We start from the raw sequence: 17,692 nt of genomic DNA, 5'->3' as shown, positions 1-17,692 counted from the left end.
CCTTGAAGAGGTCCTTTACATCCCTTGTAAGTTGGATTCCTAGGTTTTTTTTTTTTTTTTTTTTTTTTTTTTTTTAAGGCGGAGTCTCGCTCTGTCACCCGGACTGGAGTGCAGTGGCCAGATCTCAGCTCACTGCAAGCTCCGCCTCCCGGGTTTACGCCATTCTCCTGCCTCAGCCTCCCGAGTAGCTGGGACTACAGGCGCCCGCCACCTCGCCCGGCTAGTTTTTGTATTTTTAGTAGAGACGGGGTTTCACCGTGTTAGCCAGGATGGTCTTGATCTCCTGACCTCGTGATCCGCCCGTCTCGGCCTCCCAAAGTGCTGGGATTACAGGCTTGAGCCACCGCGCCCGGCCGGATTCCTAGGTATTTTATTCTCTTTGAAGCAATTGTGAATGGAAGTTCATTCATGATTTGGCTCTCTGTTTGTCTGTTACTGGTGTATAAGAATGCTTGTGATTTTTGCACATTGATTTTGTATCCTGAGACTTTGCTGAAGTTGCTTATCAGCTTAAGGAGATTTTGGGCTGAGACCATGGGGTTTTCTAAATATACAATCATGTCATCTGCAAACAGGGACAATTTGACTTCTTCTTTTCCTAACTGGATACCCTTGATTTCTTTCTCTTGCCTGATTGCCCTAGCCAGAACTTCCAACACTATGTTGAATAGGAGTGGTGAGAGAGGGCATCCCTGTCTTGTGCCAGTTTTCAAAGGGAATTTTTCCAGTTTTTGCCCATTCAGTATGATACTGGCTGTGGGTTTGTCATAAATAGCTCTTATTATTTTGAGGTATGTTCCATCAATACCGAATTTATTGAGCTTTTTTAGCATGAAGGGCTGTTGAATTTTGTCAAAAGCTTTTTCTGCATCTATTGAGATAATCATGTGGTTCTTGTCTTTGGTTGTGTTTATATGCTGGATTACGTTTATTGATTTGCGAATGTTGAACCAGCCTTGCATCCCAGGGATGAAGCCCACTTGATCATGGTGGATAAGCTTTTTGATGTGCTGCTGAATCCAGTTTGCCAGTATTTTATTGAGGATTTTTGCATCGATGTTCATCAGGGATATTGGTCTAAAATTTTCTTTTTTTGTTGTGTCTGCCAGGCTTTGGTATCAGGATGATGTTGGCCTCATAAAATGAGTTAGGGAGGATTCCCTCTTTTTCTATTGATTGGAATAGTTTCAGAAGGAATGGTACCAGCTCCTCCTTGTACCTCTGGTAGAATTCAGCTGTGAATCCATCTGGTCCTGGACTTTTTTTGGTTGGTAGGCTATTAATTATTGCCTCAATTTCAGAGCCTGCTATTGGTCTATTCAGGGATTCAACTTCTTCCTGGTTTAGTCTTGGAAGAGTGTAAGTGTCCAGGAAATTATCCATTTCTTCTAGATTTTCTAGTTGATTTGCGTAGAGGTGTTTATAGTATTCTCTGATGGTAGTTTGTATTTCTGTGGGGTCGGTGGTGATATCCCCTTTATCATTTTTTATTACGTCTATTTGATTCCTCTCTCTTTTCTTCTTTGTTAGTCTTGCTAGCGGTCTGTCAATTTTGTTGATCTTTTCAAAAAACCAGCTCCTGGATTCATTGATTTTTTGGAGGGTTTTTTGTGTCTCAATCTCCTTCAGTTCTGCTCTGATCTTAGTTATTTCTTGCCTTCTGCTGGCTTTTGAATGTGTTTGCTCTTGCTTCTCCAGTTCTTTTAATTGTGATGTTAGAGTGTCAATTTTAGATCTTTCCAGCTTTCTCTTGTGGGCATTTAGTGCTATAAATTTCCCTCTACACACTGCTTTAAATGTGTCCCAGAGATTCTGGTATGTTGTATCGTTGTTCTCATTGGTTACAAAGAACATCTTTATTTCTGCCTTCATTTCGTTATGTACCCAGTAGTCATTCAGGAGCAGGTTGTTCAGTTTCCATGTAGTTGAGCGGTTTTGATTGAGTTTCTTAGTCCTGAGTTCTAGTTTGATTGCACTGTGGTCTGAGAGACAGTTTGTTATAATTTCTGTTCTTGTACATTTGCTGAGGAGTGCTTTACTTCCAATTATGTGGTCAATTTTGGAATAAGTGCGATGTGGTGCTGAGAAGAATGTATATTCTGTTGATTTGGGGTGGAGAGTTCTATAGATGTCTATTAGGTCTGCTTGGTGCAGAGATGAGTTCAGTTCCTGGATATCCTTGTTAACTTTCTGTCTCGTTGATCTGTCTAATGTTGACAGTGGAGTGTTGAAGTCTCCCATTATTATTGTATGGGAGTCTAAGTCTCTTTGTAAATCTCTAAGGACTTGCTTTATGAATTTGGGTGCTCCTGTATTGGGCAGATTCTTTATTATAAAATACTTTAGACAAAAATGTGTAGAGGTTGGTTGCAGTGGCGCATGCTGGTAATCCCAGAACTTTGGGAGTCTGAGGTGAGTGGATTGCTTAAGCCCAGAAGTTCAAGACCAACTTGGGAAATATAGTAAAACCCTATCTCTACAAAAAATACAAAAATTAGCTGGATGTGGAGGCATGCCTGTAATCAGCTACTTGGGAGGCTGAGGTGGGAGGATAGATTGAGCCCAGGAAGTCAAAGCTACACTGAGCCTTGATTATACCTCTGCACTCCAGCCTGTGTGACAAAATGAGACCCTGTCTCAAAAAAAAAAAAAAAAAAAAAAAAAAAATTAACATAATGAGCAGTGAATCACTAAATTTAAGAATAAAATATAGAGGCCAGGTATGGTGGCTAACACCTGTAATCCCAGCTACTCGAGAGGTTCAGGCAGGAGAATCATTTGAACACAGGAGGTGGAGGTTGCAGTGAGCCAAGATCACACAATTGCACTCCATCCTGGGCAACAAGAGCAAAACTCCATCTTGGAAGAAAAGAAAAGAATAAAATATAGATTTGAAGCCTTTTGGATCTCTCTCCCTAATTACCATCACCTTTTTTTCCTCCTCAAGGGTAAACTATTATTTTAGATTTTTCATTCCATTCTGTGGTTTTATATTTTAGTTGTATATATGAGTTGGGGTCTCACTATGTTTCCCAGGCTGGTCTCAAACTCCTGGCCTCAAGTGATCCTCGTGCCCCAGCCTCCCAGCAAAGCACTGGGATTACAGGCATGGGCCACTGCATCCACCCTGTATTGTTCTTTATGTGCATTATTTTTTATTGTTGTATTGCTATTTTTATTGGTTTCTCCTTCAAGTGTTTTCCATCTGTTCAGTCTGCAGATGTGGAACTTGCAGATGTGGAACTTGCAGATGTGGAACTTGCAGATATGGAGGGCCAGCTGTGCATCTATACACATACATGTGTACACACACATACACACACACACACACACACACACAACTGGAAACACCTAACCTTATCCCTAGCATATAGTTGATGCTTAATAAAATGTCTTTAATGATAGTAACTACATAAACTGAGTCCTTACTAAGAATGCCAGACATGGTAGTAAGCACTTGTAAGGATTGCATTGTTTTGTCTTTTTTTAAAATAAGATCTTCTTGATACTTGGATACCAAAAAATTGCATAATTTTACCCTCTCAACAAATCTGAAATCTGGCTTTTCTCATTTTTACATATGGAAATAAACAATCTAGAATAGCCAAAGAATATTTGTAAAATAACAAAGTTGGAAGGACTTAACACTACTTGATTTTAAGACTTACTATATTGCTACAGTAATCAAGGCAGTGTGTAGTAATGGCAAACAGACATACAGATCCGTAAGACAGAATACAACAAAGACCAGTAAGAGTAGGGCATGATGGTGCATCCCTGTAATCCTAGCTACTTGGGAGGCTGAGGCGGGAGGATTGCTTGAGCCTAGGAGTTCAAGGTTACAGTGAGCCGTGACCACACCTCAGTGACAAAGTGAGACCCTATCTCTAAACAAAACAAAGCAGTGTGACAACTATTTACATAGTATTTCTATTGTATTAGGTATTGTGAGTAATGTAGAGATTATTTAAAGTATATGGGAGGGAGGATGTGCTAGGTTATCTGCAAATATACCATTTTATATAAGGGACTTGGACATCTACAGATTTTGGTATCTTTGGGGGGTCCTAGAACCCTTAGGATTCCAAGGGATGACTCTATATGTATGTGCACATATACACTTCTTATCTGCTTCTAGTCTATTTTGCTGTCTTCACTGTCTTGCAAGCAGAGAAGGAGTGGTCTGTGCAACCAGGTTCAAGTGATTCTCCTGCCTCAGCCTCCTGAGTAGCTGTGATTACAGGCATGAGCCATCACACCCAGCTAATTTTTGTATTTTTAGTGGAGACAGGGTTTCACCATGTTGGCCAGGCTGGTCTTGAACTCCTGACCTCAAATGATTCACTCACCTCAGCCTCCAAAAGTGCTAGGATTACAGGCGTGAGCCACCACGCCCAGCTTCCAAGTGTGTCTTTATACAAAGGGTTTTAAATGACCATCTCCTGTGTTTTGTGGTGGTATGAGAGAGAAAGAGAATGTGGCTAAAAATTGTCCTGGTACAATACTTCTGGCATGTTTGAAGTCCTGAGGGGAAAAAGAGTAGATTGATTAGTAATAATCTTATTTGATAATTCTCTTTTTACTGCTAGTCATCAACTGAACTCATTCCATTACAGTAGCCTTTTATTTGAGAAAATACTGAAACCTGAAATATATGACAGCTTAAGACAGGGAAAAGAATAAACTCATATTTATTGAAATGCTGAATTTTTCTATTCATAGCTTTAGCATTTCCAGGTCATGTGGCTGCCTTTAAGGGTGATTTGGGGATGCTTAAGAAGTTAGTAGAAGATGGAGTAATCAATATTAATGAGCGTGCTGATAATGGATCAACTCCTATGCATAAAGGTGAGTTATGATTCCTCCTTTCAGTTTGGCTGCTGAGTTATTAACTCAACGATAGCTGCTGAGTTATTAATTTTTTTTTTTTTTTTTTTGAGGCGGAGTCTTGCTCTGTCCCCCTGGCTGGAGTGCAGTGGTGCGATCTTGGCTCACTGCAAGCTCCGCCTCCCAGGTTCACGCCATTCTCCTGCCTCAGACTCCCGAGTAGCTGGGACTACAGGCGCCCGCCACCACGCCCGGCTAGTTTTTTGTATTTTTAGTAGAGACGGGGTTTCACCGTGGTCTCGATCTCCTGACCTTGTGATCTGCCCGCCTCGGCCTCCCAAAGTGCTGGGATTACAGGCGTGAGCCACCGCGCCCGGCCTGAGTTACTAATCTTTTAAAGTAAATATCAATCAGAAACACATGAAACATAAAACTTTTTTCTGGTGCCCTAGCAGATATCAGTCTACCTTGTGTGGTATATAGAATGCCTAAATTTTCTATTCAAGTGTAATGTTTCTTTTATGATGCCAGATATTCATGCATTATCTTATTCAAGGGTAATTCCAATACAATTTCTATAGCGACATTGTCATGTTAGTTAAATGTGAAATGTACTACTAGAGAAGTTTCTTAGGATAACATTTTTTAAATGACCTTTTAATTAATACTAAAATAGAAATCATCCCTCTCTCTCTCTCTTTTTTTTTTTTTTTTTTCCAGACCGGGTCTTGTTCTGTCACCCAGGCTTGGAGTGCAGGTGGAGACCTCCTGGGCTCAAGTCATCCTCCCACCTCAGCCTCCTGAGTAGCTGGGATTATAGGCATGTGCCACCACACCCGGCTAGTTTTTTGTCTTTTTAATAGCGATGGGGGGTCACCATGTTGGCCAGGCTGGTCTTGAACTCCTGGCCTCAAATGATCCGCTTGCCTTGGCCTCCCAAAGTGCAGGATTATAGGCGTGAGCCTGGCCTGATGGCAGGTGATTCTTATTAAACTCTTAGAGCAAAATGATAGTAGGCTTATTAATATAATCATGTGTTTAAATTGGACTTTATTTCACAAATTAACTTCTGGCAGTCCTCAGATCATATATTATGTTCCCATTGGTTAGGTTTTTAGCTTACATTGTTTAATCCATAATGTATCTCAAAGTATAGAATCTAAGTGCTATGTGTACCAGTAGTTTTATAAGCAGGGGAAATGGGAAGAGATGGGATGCAGAGGATGTTTTCTCCTACACAGAAAGAGTCCACAGATGGATGAGCTCTGTGCCCTATGTTTGGAATATCTCACTCCATCCATTTCTGCTGGCCATCCAGGAGTTAAACTCTCTACTGTGAGATATGTGAATGGGGAGGAGGCTTAACATGTACATAAAGTTTTTTTTTAAAAAAAATGTGGTTTCTTGGAGCAAAACCCCTGTATGAGTTTACTAGGGCTGATATAACAAAATGCTGCAGACTGGATGGCTTAAACAACATAAATTTGGCCGGGTGCGGTGGCTCAAGCCTGTAATCCCAGCACTTTGGGAGGCCGAGACGGGCGGATTATGAGGTCAGGAGATCGAGACCATCCTGGCTAACACTGTGAAACCCCGTCTCTACTAAAAAAATACAAAAAAAAAAAAAAAAAAAAAAAACTAGCCAGGTGAGGTGGCGGGCGCCTGTAGTCCCAGCTACTCGGGAGGCTGAGGCAGGAGAATGGCGTAAACCCGGGAGGTGGAGCTTGCAGTGAGCTGAGATCCGGCCACTGCACTCCAGCCCAGGCGACAGAGCGAGACTCCGTCTCAAAAAAAAAAAAAACATAAATTTATTTTCTCAGAATTCTGGAGGCTAGAAGTCTGAGATGAAGGTGGCAGCAGGTTTGGTTTCTTTTGAGGCTTCTCTCTTTGGCTTATAGAAGGCCTGCTGCCTTCTTGCTATACCCTCACATAGTCTTTCCTCTGTGCATGACCATATTTGTGTCCTGATCTCTTCCTCTTGTAAGTAAATTAGTCAGATTGGATTAGGGCCCACCCACATCACCTTATTTTTCCTTAGTTACCACTTTAAAGGCCCTATCTCCAAATACAGTTGCATTCTGAGGTACTGGAGTTTAGGACTTCAACATATGAATTTTGAGGGGAACACAATTCCTCCTATAACATCCATTTTACAGTCCCCATTTCATATCCTAGATATGTTTTTTATTGCTAATGTGTGTGGAGGGGTGTCATTTAGACACAGTAGCAAAAGATAGGCTCACTCATGGTGCTCATAGTGCATCTTTGTGGGGACAGTAAATTAAATTTCTTTGATGGCTAGTTTTCAGCCTGTCCTACTCATTTCTTCACCACTTGAACTGAGAGAGAAATGAGGGATCTGGAAGCAGGTTCTAAAGAGACTGTTCTACAACAACAAGGTGTTTTTAATATAGATGTTGGAAGGTGGGAAGGTGAATGTGATGAGGAGCCAAAAGAGTTTGCTCTTCACCGTCTCTTCATGAGTCCATCCATCAAGGATACCTAGGGCTAGGAGTGGATCAGATGGTGTGGTGGAGGGGGATTATAAGTCACTACAGCTGGAAAAGGGCATTGTTGGGGGACATTTATCATTTTTTTCTTTTTAATTTTTGTGGGTACATAGTAGGTTTATATATTTATGGGGTATGTGAGATGTTTTGATATAGACGTGGAATGTGAAATAGTCACATCACGGAGAATGGGGTATCCATCCCCTCAAGCATTTATCCTTTGTGTTATAAACAATCCAGTTACCTTCTTTTAGTTATTTAAAAATGTATAATTAAGTTATTATTGACTATAGTCACTCTGTTGTGCTATCAGATAGTCTCACTCTGTTGCCCAGGCTTGAGTGCAATGGGGCGATCACGACTCACGGCAGCTTTTACCTCCTGGGCTCAGGGGATCCTCTCACTTCAGCATCCTGAGTAGCTGGGACTACAGGCACATGCTACTATACCTAGCTAATTTTTTGTATTGTTTGTAGAGACAGGGTTTTGCCATGTTGCCGAGGCTGGCCTCGAACTGCTGACTCAAGTGATCCACCCGCCTTGGTCTTCCAGAGTGCTAGGATTACAGGCATGAGCCACTACATCCAGTCCCATGCTTTCTATTTTTTGGTACCCTTTAACCATCCCTACCTTCCTCTGACTCCCCTACTACCTTTCCCAGCCTCTGGTAACCATCCTTCTATTCTTTATGTCCATGAGATCACTTGTTTTGATTTTTAGATCCCACAAATAGGTTTGTCTTTGTGTGCCTGACTTATTTCACTTAACATGATGATCTCCAGTTCTATCCATGTTGTTGTTTGAGACGGAGTCTTGCTCTGTCGCCCAGGCTGGAGTGCAGTGGCGCAATCACGGCTCACTGCAACCTCTGTCTCCTGGGTTCAAGCGATTCTTCTGTCTCAGCCTCCTGAGTAGCTGGGACTACAGGCGTGTGCCACCATGCCCTGCTAATTTTTTGTATTTTCAGTAGAGACGGGATTTTATCGTGTTAGCCAGGATGGTCTCGTTTCCCTGACCTCGTGATCCGCCTGCCTTGGCCTCCCAAAGTGCTGGTATTACAGGTGTGAAACACTGCGCCCAGCTAATCTTATTCTTTTTTTTTGTGGCGGATTAGTACTCCATTGTGTATATGTACCACATTTCTTTATCCATTTATCTGTTGGTGGACACTTAGATTGTTTCCAAATCTTCCAAATCTTAGCTATTGTGAACAGTGCTGCAACAAACATAGGAGTGAAGGTGATATACTGATTTCCTTTGTTTTGGGCATATACCCAGCAGTGGGATAGCTGGATTGTGTGGTAGCTCTATTTTTAGTTTTTTGAGGAACCTCCAAACTGTTCTTCATGGTGGCTGTACAAATTTACATTCTCACCAACAGTGTACGAGGGTTCCCTCTTCTCCACATCCTCACCAGCATTTGTTATTGCCTGCCTTTTGGATATAAGTCATTTTAACTGGGGGGAGATTATATCTTATTTGTAGTTTTGATTTCATTTCTTTGATGATCCATGATGCTGAGTACCTTTTCATGTGTCTGTTTGCCATTTGCATGTCTTCTTTTAGAAATGTCTGTTCAGATCTTTTGCTCATTTAAAAATCAGATTATTGTTCTGGGCACGGTGGCTCGTGCCTGTAATCCTAGCACTTTGGGAAGCCGAGACGGGCGGATGATGAGGTCAGGAGGTCAAGACCATCCTGGCTAACACGGTGAAACTAACAATACTAAAAATACAAACAATTAGCCAGGCGTGGTGGCAGGCGCCTGTAGTCCCAGCTACTCGGGAGGCTGAGACAGGAGAATGGCGTGAACCTGGGAGGCGGAGCTTGCAGTGAGCCAAGATCTCGCCACTGCACTCCAGCCTGGGTGACAGAGAGAGACTCTGTAACAACAACAACAACAACAACAACAACAACCAGATTGTTAGAGTATTTCCTATAGAGTTGAGTTTCTTATGTATTTTGGTTATTAATCCTTTGTCAGATGGGTAGTTTGCAAATATTTTCTCCCATTCTGTGGGTTGTCTCTTCACTTCGTGGGTTGATTGTGGGTTGATTGTTTCCTTTGCAGTGCAGAAGCTTTTTAACTTGATGTGATCCCATTTGTCCATGTTTGCTTTGGTTGCCTGTGCTTGTGGGGTATTGCTCAAAACATTTTTGTCCAGACCAATGTCCTGGAGACTTTCCCCAATGTTTTCTTTTAGTAGTTTCATAGTTTGAGGTCCTAGATTTAAGTCTTTATTCCATTTTGACTTGATTTTTGTATCTAGTGAGAGATAGGGGTCTGGTTTTTTTCTTCTGCATATGTATATCCCGTTTTTTTTCCAGCACCATTTATTGAAGAGACTTTCTTTTTCCCAGTGTATGTTCTTGGCATCTTTGTCAAAAATGAGTTCACTGTAGGTGTGTAGATTTGTTTCTGGGTTTTCTATTCTGTTCCATTGGTTTATGTGTCTGTTTTTATGCCAGTATTATGCTGTTTGGTTACTATAGCCCTATAGTATAATTTGAAATCAGGTAATGTGATTCCTTCAGTTTTGTTTTTTTTGCTTAAGATAGCTTTGGCTATTCTGGGTCTTTTGTGGTTCCATATAAATTTTAGGTTTTTTTTTTTTTTTTTTCTATTTCTGTGCAGAATGTCATTGGTATTTTGATAGGGATTGCAATGAATCTGTAGATTGTTTTGAGTAGTATGGACATTTTAACAATATTGATTCTTCCAGTCCATGAACATGGAATATCTTTCCATTTTTTGATGTCCTCTTCAGTTTCTTTCATCAATGTTTTATAGTTTTCACTACATAACTCCCTTACTTCTTTGGTTAATTCCTAGGTATTTAATTTTATTTATGGCTATTATAAATGGGATTACTTTTTTGATTTCTTTTTTGGATTGTTCACTGTTGGCATATAGAAATGCTACTGATTTTTGTATGTTGATTTCGTGTTCTGCAACTTTACTAAATTTGCTTATCAATTCTAATAGGTCTTTTTGTGTGGGGTCTTTAGGTTTTTCCAAGTATAAGATTATATCATTAGTAAACAAGGATAATTTGACTTCTTCCATTCCAATTTGGATGCCCTTTGTTTCTTTCTCTTGTCTGATTGCTCTAGCTGGGACTTCCAGTACTGTGTTGAATAATAGAAAGTGGGCATCCTTGTGTTCCAGGTCTTAAATTAGGAAGGGCTTTCATATTCAGTAGTAGACTAGCTGTGGGTCTGTCATATATGACTTTTATTATGTTGAGGTATGTCCCTTCTACATAAAACCCAGTTTTATTAATAAAAATAAAAAAATAAAAAATAAAGTAAATAAATATTAAGAAAAACCCAGTTTTGATGTTGAATTTTGTCAGGTGCTTTTATCAGCATCAATTGAAATGATCATATGGTTTCTGTTCTTCATTCTATTGGTATGTGTCATATTGATTGATTTGCATATGTTGAATCATCTGTGCATCACAGGGGTAAATCCTGCTTGGTGATGATGAAATGATCTTTCTAATGTATTGTTGGATTTGGTTTGCTAGTATTTTGTTGATGATTTTTGCATCAATATTCATAAGATATATTGGCTTGTAGTTTTATTTTTTGATGTGTCTTTGTCTGGTTTTGGAGTCTGGGTAATACTGGCCTTGTAGAATGGGTTTGGAAGTATTCCTTTCCCTTATATTTTTCAGAATAGTTTGAGTAGGATTGGTATTAGTTCTTCTTTAAATGTTTGATAGAATTCAGCAGTGAAGCCATCAGGTTCCGGGCTTTTTTTTTTTTTTTTTTACTGGGAGACTTTCTATTATGGCTTTGATATCATTACTCATTATTGGTCTGTTCAAGTTTTGGGTGTCTTCCTGGTTCAATCTTGGTAGGTTGGATGTGTGTAAGAATTTATTTCTTCTAGATTTTCCAGTTTATTGGTATATAGTTACTCATAGCAGCCACTAATGAGCCATTGAATTTCTGCAGTATCAGTTGTAATATCTCATTTTCATTTCTGATTTTATTTGTTTGGATCTTCTCTCTTTTTTTCTTAGTTAGTCTGGATAAAGGTTTGTCAGTTTTGTTTAACTTTAAAAAAAAAAACTCAGCTGTTTCATTGATCTTTTGCATTGTTTTCTTCATTTTAATTTCATTTATTTCTGCTCTGATCTTTATTGTTTCTTTTCTTTTACTAATTTTGGGTTTGGCTTACTCTTGGTTTTCTTGTTAAGATGCATCATTAGATTTTTTGTTTGTTTGTTTTGAGATGGAGTCTCACTGTGTCACCCATGCTGGAATGCAGTGGTGCAATCTTGGCTCAGTGCAACCTCTGCCTCCCAGGTTCAAGTAATTCTCCTGACTCAGCCTCCCGAGTAGCTGGGATTACAGGCACACACCACCATGCCCGACTAATTTTTGTATTTTCAGTAGAGACAGGGGTTCACCATGTTGGCCAGGCTGTTCTCAAACTCCTGACCTCAGGTGATCCACCTGCTTCGGCCTTCCAAAGTGCTGGGATTATAGGCATGAGCCACAGTGCCTGGCCTCATTAGATTTTTTATTTGAAGTTTTTTCTCTTTTTTGATGTAGGTGCTTAAAACTACAATATTGCCTCTTAGTACTGCTTTTGCTGTATCTCATAGGTTTTTGTATGTCGTGTTTCCATTATCATGTGTTTCAAGAAATTTTTCAACTTCCTTCTTAATTTTTTCATTGATCCTCCAGTCATTCAGAAGTACATTAAGACATTAGCCTTTTCTTGGGTACCATCTGTATGTTTATACTGTACTAAAATTGGTCATATAAAAGTTGATATCTGTTTATAATTTAATTCATGTTTCTCACATTTTGTCAGACTGCCTTTTCCTGTAGTTTTAATTGCATTTAGAAGATAAGCTGTGGTATTTATTATTGAGGCATTCTTCTTAGTTATTTAATAATTGTTTAGATCTATGACTTCCCCTTTTTAAACTTGCTCTTAAATCATAATTATTTCATCATTTCTTAAAAATTTCTAACACCTGTATAATTTTATCTTGTTCCTTATAAAACATTGGTCAAATTAGTCAACATATCCTAATCAATATTCAATAAAAATCTTAGGTAAATCCTCTTATTGCATTTCATTGTAGATATATTACTTAACCTCCCTTCCTCCTGTTTTTAAACATTTCCCATGTGATAAAATGAAATGTTGGGCTAAATTCATTCTGTCTTGTAAAATTCTGCATTATCCATGCTCATAAATATGATTTTGTGATTCTTAATGACAGAAAAGATCAATATGTTGCCATTTTTGTCTAAAGTGGGGTTATTAATAGAGGTCTGAGAAATCGTGAAGTTTCTGTGTTAGTGGGTTAGATAGGCTGTAGGAGAGAGAGAAGCCCCAGACTCTGTGGGAAAGAGAGAAGCCCCAGACTCTGCAGAAGCCAGCCTGTAATCTGGCAGATGGCTCTGAGGCAGAGGACAACAGAACAAGAGTTCTTACAGACTTGCCAGCTGGGCTGTAGGACTGTAGTGATAGGGTTGTTTAGTCCCTTGATACTGCTCTGTGTCCTCTCTGTTGCCAGTAATGGAGGTGGGTTTGCTTTTTAAAGCACCAAATAAATACCAAAAGTTCTTGCTCTTTGATTCATTTTGCAAGGTCATGTATACATATTCAGCACCAACCATGTGCCTGTACTGTGAGCCAAAATGAGATCTGGACCTTACTGTTAAAGAGTTACATAATTATACCGTAAAAGAACTAGAGATTTCTTTTTTTTTTTTTTTTTTTTTTTGAGACGGAGTCTTGTTCTGCCGCCCAGGCTGGAGTGCAGTGGCCGGCTCTCAGCTCACTGCAAGCTCCGCCTCCCGGGTTCACGCCATTCTCCTGTCTCAGCCTCCCGAGTAGCTGGGACTACAGGCGCCCGCCTCGTCGCCCGGCTAGTTTTTTGTATTTTTTAGTAGAGACGGGGTTTCACCGTATTAGCCAGGATGGTCTCGATCTCCTGACCTCATGATCCGCCCGTCTCGGCCTCCCAAAGTGCTGGGATTACAGGCTTGAGCCACCGCGCCCGGCCGAGATTTCTTTTAAGATAGGATGCAATTAATGGCAAAAAATAATTAGGTTGTTAAAATACATGTCATAGGAATAGGAATTGAAGGGTGAAGAAGTTGCTAAGTATCAAATTATTGAGGAACTGTTCATAGGGATTTGGTAATAATACCTGATGTTTATATACTACTTAACAGAGTGAAAAGCTCTTATCACATTTAATCCTTATTGCAGTTTTATAAAGCAGCAATGTGCTTTGCTTATGAAATAATCATCTATGTAAAAGATGAGGAAATTGATGTTTAGAGAAGTCAGGTGGCTTGACTGAGGTTAGATATATAGCTAGTAATAGCAGAGCTGAGATTTCATTTTTAAAATGTATTCATTCACTCATCAACTCTATTTAGGCATTTATTGAGCGTCTATAAGTTGCAGCCACTTGCTATGTTCTGGGGATATGAAGATTACAGCCTTGTCCTCACATCTTATTGTTTAATAGACTTAAACTCAAGTCTTTCTTTTAAGTCTATTCAGTTTGTTTTCTTCAGCTTCCTTGAGTTTCAGGATGGATAAAGAAGAATAGTTACAGGTTAAATGAGCACATTGTTGAGTGATTGGCTTTAGGTGGGAAGACACATTAAGCAGAGTTGTGAAGGTGAAAATAAAGACAGCATGTGTTTTGAGGTAAAGATTTGGACAAAGGTGGTAAACAGTTGAGGTAATCAAGTGTGGTTTCACAGGCCTATAAATTTTGAGTTGTAAGAATCAGAAGAATACATATATACCATACATCTATCATATAAATATATGCTGAAGCAAGACTTTTTGAAGTCTGTGTAGGTTCTTATGGTTAGAATGTGCTCACGTTCTTGTGAAATACAAGATTGGTTAGAAGCTATTTACAGTAGGAGATAAGTGCTGGATAGTATTAGAAAAGCCTGGGTTCTAGTTTCAAACTACTTTTTACTAGCTGTGTGATTTTAAATAAATACATAGAAAAACTTTTTGAGTTTCAGCTTTTGTATCCATATGTAAAATTATCTGTATGGGGCCTGAACACAGTTGATTAAATGTTTGTCTAATGAATTAGTAAGTGAAATAGAGAAAATAATATTTGCCCAACGTACTTTTGCCAGTTACTGCAAGGATCAATACTTAAGTGAGTACTCTATAATGGTACTATCCAAAATTTTAGAAAATTGTTACTTTAACTTTTTTTGTAATTCCTGTTATTTTTCCTTTTTTTGAACAGCTGCTGGACAAGGCCACATAGAGTGTTTGCAATGGTTAATTAAAATGGGAGCAGACAGTAATATTACCAACAAAGCAGGGGAGAGACCCAGTGATGTGGCAAAGAGGTATAAATCTGTCTTCTTTACTGCTTTCTTTTGCTTTAAAGTTTTGCATATACTTTCTTGGACTCAAAAATCTCTGAAGATTTGATGGAATTTTAGAGGAGTCAATCAAATATAGATGGAATGACAATTTTCAAGCTGAATTTACAGCCATCATTATATCAGCTTTTCTATTTAAAGCAGTAATTCTCAACTGGGAGGTAATATTTTCCCCTTTTCTCATGGGAGGGGTCTTTGGAAATGTTGGGGAAGGAGACCCCCAACTGGAGGTCAGGAGACCTTCACCAACTGGAGGTCAGGTCTAGGAATGCTAAATGTTCTGCAGTGCTCAGAACTGTAATGCACTATTTGTCCCATCCAAATGCCTGTAGCATTCCCTGTTAAGAAATGCTATGTGATAAAAATAAATAGCATTAATAATAGAAAAATAAATGACATGGATTTTGAAACATATTTTGCAGTTTACATCTGAATTAAATATAGCACGTATTAGTAAACATAGCCAGCTCATTCAAGTTAGGTTCTCAAGAAATATTTAGTCCATCTGTTTGTTCATTTGGTTGTTTTTTCATTCAGCTTCCCATATATTTACCATGTTCCAAGTTCTGTGATTAGTGGTAGAAATACAAAGGGGAGAAAACACAGTCACTGCCCTCAAGGAGCTTACAGTATTGTGGAGAGATAAATATGCAAATAAAATACTTATTAATTCTAATCATTATACTGTATTACATGGTATGTGTAAGGTACACTAAGAACATAGAAAAAAGTCTTTCTGTTTGAAAGTTGTAAGGGAGAAACTTTAATACAGAGGATGGTAAAAGTTATGAAGGAAACTGCATGGGGACAGAATTTAGATAGAGGTCAAAGAAAAAAACTTTTTTTTTTGAGAAAGAAACATTTATTTTGATACTTGTAAGCATAAGTGTAAACCTAAGGAGGAGTTGTAAGATAACACCTTGTATGTTTGAAGAACTGCATGTGGATTAGAAGACTGGAATCTAAACTAGGAGTATGGGCTAACAATGGCAGATGAGGCTTGACAGTATGCTCTGGTCCAATCATTTGCTAAGTTGCCATGCAACTTTTGTTTGTGAGCTCATGTTCCCTAAAATTTTGTTTATGGAATTTCTTTGATGCCTTGGAGTGTGGTTTTGTTGTACCATGTACCTGGGATCATTATCAACTCAAGTCTATTTTATTGGTTTAAAGTGACTTTATTAAGGTATAATTGACATACAATAAAATGCATATATTTGTAGAGTACAACTGATGAGTTTTGATATATGCATATCCTGTGAAACCATTACAATTAAGATAGTGAACATATTCATCACCCTCAAAGTCTCCTGCCACTTTATAATCTCTCTCCCTTTGACTGCTCCCACTGATCTGCTTCCTGTCACTGTAGATTAGTTTGCATTTTCTAGAGTTTTATATAAATGGAATCATACAATATATATTTATGTCTGGCTTCTTTCACGCAACATAATTATTTTGAGATTCATCTATGTGTATTAGCAGTTCATTTCCTTCTTACAGATAAGTAGAATTCCATAGTATTCCATAGTTTAATTATCCACTCACAGGTTGAAGGACATCTTGATTGTAGTTCATTTCCTTCTAACAGCTGAGTAGAATTCCATAGCATTCCATAATTCGATTATCCACTCACAGGTTGAAGGGCATTTTGATTGTATCATTTTTTGGTGGTTATGAATAAAGCTGCTGTAAACATTCCTATACAGGTTTTTGTGTTAACATGTTTTCAATTATTTGATAAGTCTATGAGTAGCATTATTGGGCCATATGCGAAGTGTATGTTTAATTTTATAACAAACTGCCAAAGTGCCTCCCAAAGTGGCCATACAGATTTGTGTTTCTATGGGCTGGGCACGGTGGCTCATGCCTGTAATCCCAGCACTGTGGGGGGCCAAGGCAGTGGATCACTTGAGGTGAGAAGTTTGAGACCTGTCTGGCCAACATGGTGAAACCCCATCTCTACTAAAAAAGAAAAAATCAGGCTGGGCATGGTGGCTCACGCCTGTAATCCCAGCACTTTGGGTGGCTGAGGCGGGCAGATCACCTGAGGTTGGGAGTTCAAGGTCAGCCTGACCAACATGGAGAAACCCCGTTTCTACTAAAAATACAAAATTAGCCAAGCGTGGTGGTGCATGTGTGTAATCCCAGCTACTCAAGAGGCTAAGGCAGGAGAATTGCTTGAACCCAGGAGGTGGAGGTTGCCATGAGCTGAGATTGCACCATTGTACTCCAGCCTGGGCAGCAAGAGCGAAACTCCGTCTCAATAAATAAATAAATAAAATAAAATAAAATAAAAAAATTAGCCGTGTGTGGTGGCATGCACCTATAGTCCCAGCTACTATTTGGGAGGCTAAAGCAGGAGAATTGCATGAAGCCAGGAGGAGGAGGTTGCGGTGAGCCTAGATTGCACCATTGCACTCCAACCTGGGCCACAGAGCTAGACCCTCAAAAAAAAAAATTGGCCTGGCGCGATGGCTCACGCCTGTAATCTCAGCACTTTGGGCAGCTGAGGTGGGCGGATCTTGAGGTCAGGAGATCGAGACTATCCTGGCTAACATGGCAAAACCCCGTCTCTACTAAAAATACAAAAAATTAGCTGGGTATGGTGGCGGATGCCTGTAGTCCTAGCTACTCGGGAGGCTGAGGCAGGAGAATGGCGTGAACCCGGGAGGCAGAGCTTGCAGTGAGCCGAGATCGCGCCACTGCACTCCAGCCTGGGTGACAGAGCGAGACTCCATCTCAAAAAAAAAAAAAAAATTGCATTTCTGTCAGCAATGGATGTCAATTTCTGTTGTTCCACATTCTCACCGTCATTTGGTATTGTTAGGGTCTTTTTTTAATTCCAGTAATGAAATAGGTATGTAGTGGTAGCTCATTGTGGTTTTAATTTGCATTTTCTAATGAAAAATGATTTTGAGCATCTTTTAAATATACATACTTGCCAT

General features: G+C 39.4%; 2 protein-coding genes across 3 annotated transcripts in view; one reads left to right on the top strand and one right to left on the bottom strand.

Moving 5' to 3' along the window:
- Positions 1-17,692, top strand: part of ANKRD42 (ankyrin repeat domain 42) — a 69,701-nt gene that overhangs the window by 31,554 nt on the left and 20,455 nt on the right. For both annotated transcript variants that reach the window (XM_030918807.1, XM_030918808.1), the window contains exons 7-8: positions 4,723-4,848; positions 14,603-14,708. In XM_030918807.1, the coding sequence (XP_030774667.1) occupies positions 4,723-4,848; positions 14,603-14,708 (232 nt within the window). The remainder of the gene's footprint in view (positions 1-4,722; positions 4,849-14,602; positions 14,709-17,692) is intronic.
- The window catches only part of CCDC90B (coiled-coil domain containing 90B), a 66,093-nt gene continuing 52,799 nt past the window's right edge, over positions 4,399-17,692 (bottom strand). Inside the window, exon 10 of the mRNA XM_010362862.2 lies at positions 4,399-4,524. Coding sequence (XP_010361164.2) covers positions 4,414-4,524 — 111 coding nt within the window. The 3' untranslated portion in view covers positions 4,399-4,413. The remainder of the gene's footprint in view (positions 4,525-17,692) is intronic.

Source organism: Rhinopithecus roxellana, chromosome 15 (genome assembly GCF_007565055.1).
Source record: "Rhinopithecus roxellana isolate Shanxi Qingling chromosome 15, ASM756505v1, whole genome shotgun sequence".
Lineage (NCBI taxonomy): Eukaryota > Metazoa > Chordata > Mammalia > Primates > Cercopithecidae > Rhinopithecus > Rhinopithecus roxellana.
This window is presented reverse-complemented; position numbering and strand designations above follow the sequence as displayed.